The 13,360-nt window shown below is 40.9% G+C and overlaps 2 protein-coding genes and 1 long non-coding RNA gene across 4 annotated transcripts; 1 reads left to right on the top strand and 2 right to left on the bottom strand.

Annotated features, from left to right (window-relative positions):
- Positions 1–153: 153 nt before the first annotated feature.
- Positions 154–4,557, bottom strand: LOC117863944 (phosphoglycerate mutase-like protein 1). The gene is made up of 10 exons (XM_034747877.2): positions 4,218–4,557; positions 3,779–3,843; positions 3,585–3,692; positions 2,720–2,799; positions 1,798–1,960; positions 1,532–1,606; positions 1,348–1,436; positions 925–1,044; positions 618–662; positions 154–522 (listed from the first exon to the last, which is right to left on the bottom strand). Exons 2-10 carry the CDS (start codon positions 3,836–3,838, stop codon positions 393–395), a joined length of 870 nt encoding a protein of 289 aa, XP_034603768.1. The 5' UTR covers positions 3,839–3,843; positions 4,218–4,557; the 3' UTR covers positions 154–392.
- A 53-nt stretch (positions 4,558–4,610) lies between these two features.
- Positions 4,611–6,718, top strand: LOC117863946 (uncharacterized). Its single transcript, XR_004642318.2, has 2 exons — positions 4,611–4,803; positions 4,913–6,718. It is a non-coding gene; the product is annotated as an uncharacterized lncRNA (long non-coding RNA).
- Positions 6,481–11,525, bottom strand: LOC117863942 (phosphoglycerate mutase-like protein 1). Of its 2 annotated transcripts, none has more exons than XM_072295193.1 (9): positions 11,367–11,525; positions 11,029–11,090; positions 10,830–10,937; positions 10,202–10,281; positions 8,787–8,949; positions 8,315–8,595; positions 7,650–7,769; positions 7,234–7,360; positions 6,481–6,956 (listed from the first exon to the last, which is right to left on the bottom strand). In XM_072295193.1, exons 1-8 carry the CDS (start codon positions 11,503–11,505, stop codon positions 7,273–7,275), a joined length of 1,041 nt encoding a protein of 346 aa, XP_072151294.1. In that variant the 5' UTR covers positions 11,506–11,525; the 3' UTR covers positions 6,481–6,956; positions 7,234–7,272. The 2 variants fall into 2 exon arrangements, with proteins under 2 accessions (XP_072151294.1, XP_072151293.1); XM_072295192.1 differs by having other exon boundaries at positions 7,316–7,360; positions 11,367–11,524.
- Positions 11,526–13,360: the final 1,835 nt, after the last annotated feature.

Genomic DNA, 13,360 nt, shown 5'->3' with positions numbered 1-13,360 from the left:
ATGACATCATAATCTTCAGCAAAATGAAGGCTGGTACATAAGCTTCTCAACAGTAGGGACGCCAGCAGGCAGCAGCGCTAGGATGATGAAATTACCCCGTACAATCAAGAAAACACTTTACAGAGCAGCAATGCATGAAGCACCATAGGTATGTAGTATCAATCTCAATCCTATCATCATCTCCAAGAAAACAGTACCAAAATTCTCATCACCAGAAATGAAAGAGGGGTGATAATCCGTTTTCATTTCTGTGAATTTCAGAGAAAACAAATGTAGTAACAAATGGTAAGTCTAATCTGCAGGTGTTTAGATTTAAGTGAATACTACTAGCAAAGTTTCAAAATGGGTTGACGAAAGAATCAAGGAATCAGTGGTAGAACACCAAAGAAGCCTCAGGTAGGCTCTGTTCTCTCTTGAGCTTCCTCCTCAAGGCACTTCTCATCCACGACATCGCTAGGCAAATCAACTCCAGCTGGGATCTTTCCAGGGTAATTGTAACTGGGGGTATCTGAGCCAAGCATGCTGCAACGTGGAAAAGATCATAATGACTCTTACAAAGTGTATTTCGTTTTTGTGATTCTATGTTGCAAGCAAACACAGAAGGGCGCAGAACTCACCTCCTGTCAACCAGCACCAATGATCGGAGCTCACAATTTGAAAAGCTGCATAAACCAAGTGAAGGTCAGCAACTCGTCCTCCTGATTAATTTAACATGGGTTGTATATTTTAATGTTTTGATTAAGGTCAGTACAGCATCGAGAGGGAGGGAGGGAACTCATAATGCTTATCCTCTTGCGCATATATTGTGAATGTAATAACATGATGTCAGCAGTTAATCTGCATAAGTTTGAGAATGTTTCTGCGTTGATGATTCATTAGTTGACAAATAAAAGGGGAAGAAAAAGAAAAGGTCAAGATACTTACTATTTGCTCACTTCATGCCTTACGGTAGGATGACACTCTTTGCTGTACATGCGTAAGGTATGACATAATAAACCACTATGAGTGACTATGGCTATCTCTTTCTCTTCTCTTGTCCATAACCTGCAAGTGTGTAATATGTTCAAAACATAAAAAAGGAGTCCAAGTGATTTGTTATAAATTCCAGGTCCTAGAACAAAATTAAAGAAGGAACAAAGAAGCTAAATCTTTGCCAGAAAAAGTTAATTTGGTTAGAATCAAGACGTATGACAAAAATGCTGAGCATGCGATTATCCAATACCGTTTTAACAAACATTTTTTATATAGGCAGCCGGATTGAACATAGATAAATACTAGGTGGTTATAGTGTTTCATGATCATATACTCATTTTAAAGAGATGGGTTGATCTCAGGGAAGAAAATTACCAGTCAATAAACTTCATACCCCTCTCCGCGAGAGACTCAAAGGTTTCTCTGACATCCGGTACCCAAAGAACATCTTCATCATTCTCTATCTGCAAAGAAATTGAGTACATATATATTATAGTACACAAATGGAAATGCACAGGTCAATAAAATGGCTAATGAGTTAAGAATACAAGATACTTGCCAGTGAAAAATCAATGGCAGGAAACAGAGTACAATACTCTGTTATGCTCCTCCTCTTGTCACAAGGATGGACACCCTGCAATTAACAAAAACAAGAAAACAAAAGTAAATACGAAGGTGTCATGAAACAGCCAAAGTAGTCTGTTTAGTTAACTATAACCGATGTAACTGAGAAATTATATAATTAATATTTAGCAAGATGCAGATAACAAAAAATCTTAATCAAATGATTATTCATGTTTTACATTTGTCCTTCAGAAAAAGTACCAAGCGCTCCCTGCAGGCCTCAACAGCAAGAAATGGTGGGCAGTTAAAACTTGAGATTGCCGGACGTCCACTGTCTGCAGCATTTTCCACCATTAGTGGAGGTGCACTTATCCCGTTAGTATGATTTTCACCACCAAAAACACCCACTGCAGTCTGCATAGTCCTGCGAGATTAATTCAGGATTAAAGAGAGCGTGGCTCATTCTATAAAATAAATACCACTGAAATTTACTCCCAGAGTACACTATGCCTCAGCACTGGATTTCTCATAAAAATCTAGACTGACAGACGGTTGAGCAACTATTGAGATGAAATGTGATAATGGTGTAACCAAAGCTTCAGGCAATTTTTTTTTCTGTACTGGATTCAAGACACACTTCTATGCAGACAATTCAGCAACGATATGCAGACCTGTTGCTTGAATGGTATTTATTCCTTATACATATTTTACCATTGTGCACAAAAGTTTTCATATTATGTTGAATGTTTCCAGTAAAAAAGTATACAAAAAAAAACATAACAGTGACATTATGCTTAAACCATTCTATGGAAGTCAAACTTGTACACAAGACTGAACATCTAAATGTCATAATTTACTCCATCTTTTAGAACCAAAAAGAAATTCAGAGTTTTGCTAATGATTTAATGTGTAAAATTCTATGGTAAACCGATACAATAACTCATCATGAAACTACAACTGCCATACATAGCAGAGAAGCAGTTCAAGAAAAAAAAGAAAATATGGTTCTGGTCAACCTAGTCTTTTTAAAACAGAGCTCCAATATGTCCTAGTAGCTGAGATTTTTCATAGAAAACAAGAAGAGCAATTTCAGTGGTGTACAGCATCGTTTCTCAAACATAAGGAATCCTACAAGATGATGCAGGACACGCACATGCACACACAAAGGTATACACAACTGTACCTCAGCAAAGGAGAACAAATAACCAGCTCAATCTTTTCAGGAAGTCCACATTTTTTCACATGTTCTCGTAGACGGTCGACCTATAAGTCAATTTGGGTAAATCTTAGTCAAGGAATTTGGACTGAAATAATGTCATATGGAAACAACTGACTGATATTTTGATAAGAGAAGACTACCTGCAACACGCAAGGCCAGATACTCAACAAATGTATTTACACATAAAAACTTTGAGTCAAACAGGACCTAAAATAGGCTCACAACTTTCAATTGAACATGAATTAATATACAGTGTCAACAGAAGATCGATTCATGCAAATGACATTTTTGTTCTAATTTTGTAGCAACGAGGGAAGGGCTAATATACTTTGTCAAAAGTAATGCCAACAAGTGATACCTCGTATCAGTGCCAGAATACTGTTCATGACAACAAGATGAGCTTTAATTTGTGCAGGCTTGGGCCATGTAAGTTTCAGTGAATAGTAGGTGAAGGGACCATGGCAAACATTGCACAGTGGCAACCTTAGGGGTAAGTGTGTGTGTTGTATGGCTATTTTGGCCTTTCTCCTATCTTAATGCAATGATATGCAGTTCTCCTGCGTATTCGAGAAAAAAAGTGGTAATAAAAATACTGTTCACCTAGATTTGTACATTTTATAGTCAATAAAAGTATCTCATTTCAACAGAACAGAGCATTCTGGGTACAACTTGTTGGGTTTAGATCACCGGAAGTGAATTTTGGAAAAGAAGCACAAAATATCTAGTAGGCCAAGACATCCAGCTTATGTTATTGGAACCAAATCACCCTAATCAATCAATTTGCAGCGTCGCCTTCCGGAGCAAAGAAGAAGGAAGAACAGGAGCTTACTTGGTTCCAGCCCAAAGGAGTGATGCGAGCATCAAAGAACTCTGGTTTCATGTAGGCACTGTGATCGTTGTCGCCTTCCACGTTGTGCACACCTTGGGCATGCCTCAGCTGCACGATGCATCAGCTTGTATTATTGACAGGTTTGGTTTTGAGTATTTAATAAAGAACAATTAATAAGTAGATGGAGTCGGAACCAGGTGTATTGTTTTGCAGCGGTGCAGAGGGAAGACGGCAGTGCCAGCGTTGGGCTCCATTATTCCTGAGACAATATAACAGATAGGGTAGATGATCATCCATGGAATGGAAGGGTTAGGCAGATAACCGATTCAGTTGTGTAATGCAATATGATGCCCGTTAATTCGATGGGGGAAAAGAAGAACATGAAGAACGAAAGAAAGAAAGGTACGTACACGCGAATTTGTAGCCGAGAGCAGAGAACGAGATGGGAAGAAACTATTACAGTACTGTATATCCTCCCCATCAGGCAAATCGGAACAAACTAGACTAGCGCATTGCATACAGATATACAAGCAGCTAAAAGATGGATGTCGCGTAGGCCAAAAGATATACGAATGAGGGGCGGCGGGATCGAAGAACATGTCTCGCTGTGATCGATCTAAGTGTGCAACGTACCTGAGTATCAGATCTGTATGCAGCAGCAGCCGGCCGGCCCTCTCACCCTGAAGCGATGATGATGACCCCCAGACGGAGGAGGAGGAAGAAGAAGAAGAATGAGGAAGAAGAAAAGATGTGGAGCGGCGGAGGCAGAGACGTGGTAGTAACTGGTAACCGTGCCGTCCGTGATACGGCGGCGGCGGCGGCGACGACTGACATGTTGCGTTAAATACTTGTTGTCTTGGTGTGGCCTCTTCTCCGGACTTCTCTTCTTAGGGTGCCTAGGCTAGGGTCCTAGGAGTAGGACACAACGCAAGGCAGACAGATCACCATGTAGGCCAAACTCCTTCCCCCGTCTTTCTTCCAGATTGGCGCCACGTCGGCACGGAATGAATGCAACAGCCCATGGATGGAATGCAGGATGCTGGACACGGCACGGCACGGCACTGCACTTGCTCTGTTTTCTCCGTCGTCGTCGTCCTCCAGACGAGAGAGGAGGATCGGACAGAGACCAGACCAATGGTCTCGAGCACTTGAATCCATAAACATGTCTGGCTTCAGCACTAGCACTCATCTATTTTATTTGGTGCATAAAAAAATGCTGGTACGTACGCATCTATGGGCAAACAATCAAGATCCTGCTATTCGCCGCTTGTCCCACTGTCTCAGCACCCCCTCCGATCCTCAAATTAAAAAGATTTGCTTGCCGTCAGGCTATGGACGAGCTGCGGCACGACGCTGCCGAGGGTGAGCCTGAAACCCTCCGAGCACCGCTGCTCCCTCTCCTCCACCGTGGTGGTGCGCGTGTCGTCGTCGAGCGTCTCGATGGCGCAGCGCTCGTGCAGGTACGCCTCGCACGCCTGGAGCACAAACCTGCCGCGGCGGTGGCACTTGCACTGCAAGGCGGCAGGTAGGGCTCGTCGCCGGTTCTCACGAACGGAAGGAACTGCGGTGCTCAAGGGCGGACGGAGAGGATGCTGCGTTTGCCGGCCAAATTCGACATCCGTAGCGGGGTGCGTGCGTGGTCGAGGGCCTGCTTCAGGCGCGCCAAGCGGAGGCAGAGCTGGTAAAGTACACCTTGCATCTACTTCTTCTGCTCCCAAAAATTCATACTGCTGACTTTTCGACACGTACGGCATTTCACCATTCGTATTATTCAACAAAATTTGTGTCAATATCTTTTTTATTATCTATAAAGATACTTTAATATGACCTATATTTTTAGATATTCTGCACTGAATTTTTTAACAATGAACATGGTCAAACGTCTTGATCAAGAGTTAACTGGGACAAACATTCAGAAACCGATGAGTATGAAGCAGACAAGGTAAGGGTGACGAAGGGGAAGCCAACACCGAGTGGATCGTTGAGGCCAAAGAGAGAAGATACCAAAAATTTCTTATGCCAAAACGGCTCAATGTCAGAATCGTTGGGCCGTGGTTCTAGGTAAGCAAGCCACAGGTTTAGAAGGAACCGTTGGTACAAGTTTTGCGAACAATGTTTCGGTCAATTTTATTAGGTCTCTTCTTTTGTGGCGGAACCTATCAGGCACGCGATCAGTTCGAATCTCTAACTTAGCACAAGTGCACAACCGCTTGTACTTATGACTTAACTGTTTTTCCAGTGGTGATTTGACATGCCTTCGAACAAGCATTAGTAACTTCAACATGTGTGTTATCATATCAGGGTGTGCCTGCGTGTGTACAAGTGCCTAGATATGTACTTTGTTTAAAAACGTTTAGTGTAAGAATCATCCTCATAAAATTATATTAAACAGGACACATTTTAGTTCAAACAAATTTGAGAGCGTGACCCTGATCATGGCATTAACACACGCCTGCACCTCAATAGCGGCTCATCATCATCACTTATCCCCACTAGCTCATATTTTTTTATTCGACATTTGAAATAATGTGTCACCCTCGAAGATCAACCTCTTAATTTTACACACATTTCTTGTTTATAAACGTTGTCACAATACAAACCGGTGATCAATCTTGGGTCGAAAGCATCGGTTCCCGTAATAGATTATTATCATTGCTTGTAGCAATCTTACCCGCCACCCAGGGAGGAGATGCTGATCCTCTTACATTATACTGTTGGGTACGTGGCCGTCATAAATAGTTAAAAACTCCAGGACAAACACTAATAATTGCTCGCGCCCGTTACCAAGCAAGATGCTAGCAATCAGCTACCCAAGGTGTTAACAACAGAATGTAACATCCTAGAACAGCAGAATTGGTAAAAATAAACAAGCTATAATCCCAAGCTCCTCCCAAACTTAAGATGAACAAACCACACATCATTTCTATCACCATCCAACAGAAATCAGATATGCAACTCTTGGGTATCATCCTAGAACAACACAAGCAACCAAGAGAATTTTGTCATGTACCGTAGGTATTATTGCTATGGATTTCAATACCCTGAATTTCAATATGGGCTGACATAACAGACGTAATACATTTCGTAATACATAACAGACGTAATACATTCCGTAATTCATGCTCAATTAACAACCCGTAAGTCCTATCTGTAGAGATTGTTTAGCTTTGTCTTCTTCAACACAAACTTTGAACAGGGTCAGAGTGAGTTGATAAAAGAATCAAGGCATCAATGCTCAACAGCCTCAGACAGGCTCATCAGTTCTTCTGAGCTTCCTCAAGATGCTTCTCGTCTGCAACGTCGCTAGGAAGATCGAGTCCGGCTGGAATCTTGCCAGGGTAGTTGAAACTCGGGGAATCCGACCCAAGCATACTGCATCATGGAAAATATAATTACTGTTACAACAAACACAAAGAGAATACTGGCAAAACAATCATCAAAAGGAAGTAGCGTGCTAGAAGTATGTATGTGGGTATGTCGGCAGGCCCTTTGGGCCTAGGGTAGGTGCCGCACAGGCCTCTGGCCTTGCGCCAACCCTTGGGATAGATGGATAGATGATATGTTGATTAGGCAAGGATCTCCGTTGATTGGTTCTATTTCTATAAACCCTAGGACATCCTTGCCTATATAACCTGTACGTGCTTTGCACCTCATAATCAATCTATTATCTCCCCGAGCCATATTGCTTTCATAGTGGACACAAAGTCCACATCTGAGGTGGTAAAACTGACCTCCTGTCAACCAACACCATCGACCGGAGCTCACAGTTTGCAAAGCTGCATAAAACCAATTGGAAGTTAGCAACACATTCTTCTGGTAAACTTAGACATGGTCAAGCATTCTGAGCACATGGGTCATCATAATGAGACAGACAAACAGGGAACTCAAAGGGTTAACCTATTGGACATATTGTAATATAACAAGGAAAAAGAGCTTGCGGATATACTAATCTGATGTGTCGTAATATATCTGTGTAACTTTGAACAATATCGCTGGCTTGCTACTGGAGTAGTTGACAACTACCAAAGTACCAAGGCAAAAAGAAGTCAATGTCAAAACACTTACTGCTTGCCAACTTCGTCTCTTATGGTTGGATGACACTCCTTGCTGTACATGTTCAAGGTATGATACAAGAAGCCACTATGACTGACAATAGCTATCTCCTTCTCTTCTCTTGTCCATAACCTGCAAGTATGTTCAAAAGATGGGCAAATGGATCCAGGTATACTGACAAAGTAACTTGTCAACTTATGGACCAAACTACAATGCCTTTATAGGCCCTAGCCCACATGCAACAGATTCGAGTATTCCTGCATACAGCCTTTCTAAACAGCGGAAGTCTACTGATACATGAAAACAATCAGAAACAATAAGTATACAGTATATGGAAAACATGAGTATATTTACAGCAAGAAGTTTGATTTAGCTATTGCTCACTCTTAACTCCTGTAAATATTGTCTAAATCACCAAATGAGTGTACACTTAGAAGGAAGACGTGCTCAATTTCAGGCCCTAACTTGTAAGTGAAGATGAACAAAAAGTATCTTTCCAAGAAAAGATAATGTGTCTGACCAATACATTTATGAAAATAATGTTAAGCAAGCCAATATCAAACTATGCTAGAGAGAACAAATCGTTTTTTTGATGATATGATATGGCCATATGAGAGGGTTGTTTCATGCATATATACTCATAGAAAGGCAATTACTGATCTTAGAAAAAAAGTTACCAGTCAATGAACTTCATACCCCTCAGCCCCACAGACTCATTTGCTTCTCTAACATCTGGTTCCCAAAGAACATCTTCATCGTTTTCTATCTGTAAATAAAGCAAGTACATATACCTAAAACTACTGGAAGTTTGCAATACCATCACTCCATCAGAAATGGAGATGTCAACGAAATGTCTCATGAATAAACAATAAGAGATACTTGCCAATGAAAAGTCAATAGCAGGAAAGAGAGGCCGGTATTCTGTTATGCTCCTCCTCTTGTCACAGGGATGGACACCCTGATTTAATAAAAAAAGCATAAAATATTAAGAAAGTGTGTTGAAAAAAATTATAAACACATTACTAGCATGAAGATACTATACCAGGAATGGCCAAACTAGTTTATTAAGCTAACACAAACCCATGTAGCTACAAGATCATAAGGAAATGATTGTTCATGCTTTCATATGTTCTTAAGCAGAGTAAGTACCAAGTGCTCTCTACAGGTTTCAACTGCAAGAAATGGTGGGCAGTTCAAACTTGAAACCGCCCGACGTCCACTGTGTCCAGCATTTTCAACCATTAGTGGTGGTGCATTTACACCATCAGTATAGTTTTCACCACCAAAGACCCCCACTGCAGTTTGCATAGTCCTGTGAGATTCAGGTGAAATATAATGAGGGTCATTTAGTAACTACTTCTACAAGTGCAACATAGCCTCATAGTATATTATGTCTCAAAACAGGACCTCTGATAACAAAATACTCCCTGTCCCTAACATAAGCATTTGAGTCGTTTAAAATTTGTCCCTAAATATAAACATTTTTACGAATTCAACATAACTAACCCCACAAGTAATTAGTTGATTTTTGTTGTAAACAATGTGATTAACTTCTGTTCCAACCTGTGCAATGTGATTAAAACCAGCCATCAATGGTATTGATTAGCCCAATGGCTAGCCAGTAATTAAGGCAATGAGGAGGTGGCCCAGCTGTTTAATGAGGGGCATGATGGACTTTTCCCTTGCTGCTTAAGTTGTTCTAAATTAGGGAGTAAATTGTAACAGGAGCATATTGATTAAACATTGACATGAAAGGAAAACAAATTGTTTACATAATTTTATCTGCACTAGATCCTAGATACATGAGACACGCAGACCATGCAGCAGGATTTATACCAACACGCTGCCTGATTTGTAGGCATTCAATATAAAACATATACTAATCAAAATTCTGAAATTATTTCGGAAACAATAATTTACATATCTTTAGCTGTACTAGATGCCCAGATCCTAGATAGATGAGCAATACAAACCACGCAGCAGGATTATACCACCATGTTACTTGATTTATAACATTTCATACACTTAAATACTGAAATTATTTTCATAATTTCTGTCACAAATAAACAGAAACAAAATCTCAAACTCTATGATTACTCATTGCTCAACCTTGCACACAAGAATGGAAGTGTAAATCACATGACCTTAGTTGAACCATGCTCGTGCTGCACGGTTTCACCCCAAAAGAGCCCAGTTGAAATTGCTGTTCTAGGTAAACCCATGTTTCTTTGTGCATTACTCATGCTGATTGTGTACATCTGTTATAAATCAAATGATGAGCACAATGCATACAAATCAAAGAGGCCTAGGGGACACGGACAGATCAAATAGACCTTCCAAAAACCAGGTTCAGTCCAAGAAAAAAAGAAAATACGATAGCAAGAACAGCTTGGTCTCTTGTTTTAAGCATATCTAATACTTATCCTAGAAGCTGAGATAACACATACCCAAAAGATAGTGATGCCAAAAGTAAAGAGAAACATTTCCCAAACATTAGGAAGCCTATCAATCAATGGACCCAGAACATTACAAGTGCACACAAATATATTAAGACGAGACTATACCTCAGCAAAGGGGAAGTGATAACGAGCTCGATCTTTTTTGCAAGTCCACTTTTCTTCACGTGCTCCCGCAGACCATCAACCTATAGAAAATTTAGGTAAATCAACAACTCATGAATCTTGAAAATGCCATGTGGAAACAATTATGTGGAGGCCCGGAAAGAAACTCACTAATGTACATAATTACTCATAAAACTTGCGATTCACATAAAAAATCGGCTGATCGAATCATGAAACGTCACAGCTGGCCTTAGGAGTGAGAAACTGATGTTACATTTTGGTGCAGACTGGGGAAGGGGAAATAAATTCTATCAGAAGTTAGTGCAAATAGCACAGGGCCTTAGAAATACGTTTTGTTGGTGCCAGCATACAATTAATGGCATACAGGAGGTAAAATATGCAGGCTTTCGCCAAGGAAGGCTAATACAAAGTAAGCCAAGCATTACAGAAAAGTATTTAATATCACTATGGCAATGTGTAACAGTCAGGAATGCAATGTGAAAAGTATTTAATATCACTATGGCAATTGTTATTAGAACTTACTTAGTACCCTATGAAGCTATGAGCAGTTACAATTTCAGTAGTTGAGAGTTAACTATCTTGTGGTGGAAACGAAATGGTAGAAACTTACTTGGCTCCAACCCAGAGGAGTGAGCTGCGCATCGAAAAGGTCATGCGACTTGTAGGCGTTGAAATCCTTCTCGCCCGCGACATTGTGAATGCCCTGGGCGTGCCTGACCTGCAAGTTTGCAGGTGGGTAGGAACTTGTAAATTTTTTGTTGCGTGGTTGTGATGATTGAGTATTGGAGGAGGACGGAGCAGTAGAGTACCAGGTAAATGGTTTTGCAGCGGTGCAGAGGGTACAGGGCAGTGCCAGCGCCGGGCTCCATTCCTGATCATTCATCCAGGCAGATATCGCTGTTAGAGCGTGAGGCGGAGAAGACTCGCTGAATTAGTACTAGCTGCGTCGATCCGCAACAAGTGAGGCGGCCCTCCCCCAATAGTCGGTGCATCTGTGAGAGATCTGGATAGCGTTGGTGGGCGATGTATGGCACCATCTGCAGATCGCAATGGCACCAGGTAGGGGGGGATCCGCTCCATCCTAAACGCGCTACGCGCCTACGCCATGAGAAGAGGAGGGAGGGAGGGATGGGAGGCGCGGGAGTACCTGAGGAGGATGCGCAGCGAAGCGGAGGAAGGGGCCGGGGGGGGAGGCCGACCGGGACCCTGGCCCTGACGGAGGAGGACGGGGAAGCTGCTGCTGGGGATGGGAATGGGGTGGTCGTGGTGCCGTAGATCATCGTCATTACTGTGGAGTTGTTATTAATAAAATAAATAATAATTCCTCCAATCGGGTTTGTTTGTTTATTCACAGATTCTCCCTCTCCACTGCCGTCTCCAATTTGGTCGTCTATAGGGGGTGTTTGGATGCGAGGTACTAAACTTTAGGATGGGTCACATCGGATGTTCGGATGCTAAATAGGAGGACTAAACATGAGCTAATTATAAAACTAACTGCAGAACCCCTGTACTAATTCGCGAGACGAATCTATTAAGCCTAATTAATCCATCATTAGCAAATGGTTACTGTAGCACCATATTATCAAATCATGGACTAATTAAGCTTAATAGATTCGTCTCACGAATTAGACTCCATCTGTGTAATTAGTTTTGTAATTAGACTATATTTAATACTCCTAATTAGTATCCAAACATTCGATGTGACAGGTACTAAACTTTATGAGACTGTATCCAAACAGGCCCATAGTCGATCGAGGCCTTGTTTACTTCCCTCCAAAATCCCAACTTTGGCACTATGCAAAAAGAAGATTCCCCATCACATCAAATTTGCGGTACATGCATGAAGTACTAAATGTAGATGAAATAAAAAACTAATTGCACAGTTTTGTTGTACTTTGCGAGACGAATCTTTTGAGCCTAATTAGTCAATGTTTGGACAATAATTCACAAATACAAACGAAACGCTACAGTGTTGCTACAGGAATTTGGGTTGCCCAAAGTTGGGCAGCCCGAGTCAACAACTCAACTCAACTGCCACCGTCCCATCCATCCATTCTTTTCCCTCCCGAATAGGATCAAAAAGGAATATTCCACCGGAACTTGTACTAGATGAAATATTGTATTTGCTATATTTTTTTCTTACCGAGGTAGCCAATTAGGACTCGATTGATTGCAGTCCTTCTTGTGCGCCCGTGCACCCGACGGATGCACACCATTAGATGCATCGCGGACACACCAAATGCATTGCGGTAAGAACAAACACGCAATTATACAAATAAAATAAAGATAAACATGCAAGTAAGGAAATAAAATAAATTAAGAAAACGAGAGCAAGAATCACTGAAACGGACCTAAACGTGAAAGTTATCCGTGTAGTACTCCCTCCATCCTAAATTGTAAGTCATTTTAAAAATTTTGGAGAGTCAAAGCATCTCAAGTTTGACCAAAATTATAAAGACTTATGACGTCAAATAGGTATACTATGAAAATATAATTGATGAAGAATCTAATGATACTTAGATGACATCATAAATGTTATTATATTATCATATAAATTTGGTCAAACTTGGGATACTTTGACTTTCCAAGATTCTTGGAATGACTTACAATTTGGGATGGATGAGTATTCACAAGGACATAACTTTAAACAGAAACTAAATTGCACAGGCTCCCAGAGAAGGTTTCCTACATGCGGAGGATTGCTCGTGTTTCGGTGATCATTTTCCACGAAACGATAGCCTTTTTCCCCAAGAAGCCTTCTCACTCGGCAATTAACTATAAATCAGAGAACCTAGGAGAGTTACAATGGTTTAGGTGATCATTTTTTCCATTTGAAAAAAATATAGCTGCTAAAAAATGTTGCCACAACGTTAACATCTACTCCGTCCTCCTTTCCAAGGCGCCCATACAACCCAAGATCCAAACTTTTTAATCTTTAACAACACTTACTGTTCTTTAGTTTGAAGATCATACTATACAAGTTTGGTATCATTAGATTTGATTTTTGAAAGCTCGTTCACATGATATCAAATATATTTTTACAAGCATTGTAATATATAAGATGTCAATGGTCAAAGTGTGGCATTGGGACCGCACAGTATCAAACCACACCACCTTATAACATTGAGAAGAAAACTGTCT

This window comes from Setaria viridis, chromosome 7, assembly GCF_005286985.2.
Source record: "Setaria viridis chromosome 7, Setaria_viridis_v4.0, whole genome shotgun sequence".
Taxonomy (NCBI): Eukaryota; Viridiplantae; Streptophyta; class Magnoliopsida; order Poales; family Poaceae; genus Setaria; species Setaria viridis.
Note: the sequence above shows the minus strand (reverse complement) of the source record. Positions and strands in the feature narration are given on the sequence as shown.

Excerpts from the sequence above, each read along its gene's own strand:
- LOC117863942 (XM_072295192.1), bottom strand. The coding sequence starts at position 11,505 with ATGACGATGATCTACGGCACCACGACCACCCCATTCCCATCCCCAGCA. Across the intron at positions 10,938-11,028 it reads GCTGCAAAACCATTTACCTG|GTCAGGCACGCCCAGGGCAT; the intron begins GTACTCTACTGC and ends GCAAACTTGCAG. Across the intron at positions 7,361-7,649 it reads AGAGACGAAGTTGGCAAGCA|CTTTGCAAACTGTGAGCTCC; the intron begins GTAAGTGTTTTG and ends GGTTTTATGCAG.
- LOC117863944 (XM_034747877.2), bottom strand. The coding sequence starts at position 3,838 with ATGGAGCCCAACGCTGGCACTGCCGTCTTCCCTCTGCACCGCTGCAAA. Across the intron at positions 1,961-2,719 it reads ATTTGTTCTCCTTTGCTGAG|GACTATGCAGACTGCAGTGG; the intron begins GTACAGTTGTGT and ends TTAATCTCGCAG. Across the intron at positions 523-617 it reads TTGGTGCTGGTTGACAGGAG|CATGCTTGGCTCAGATACCC; the intron begins GTGAGTTCTGCG and ends TCCACGTTGCAG.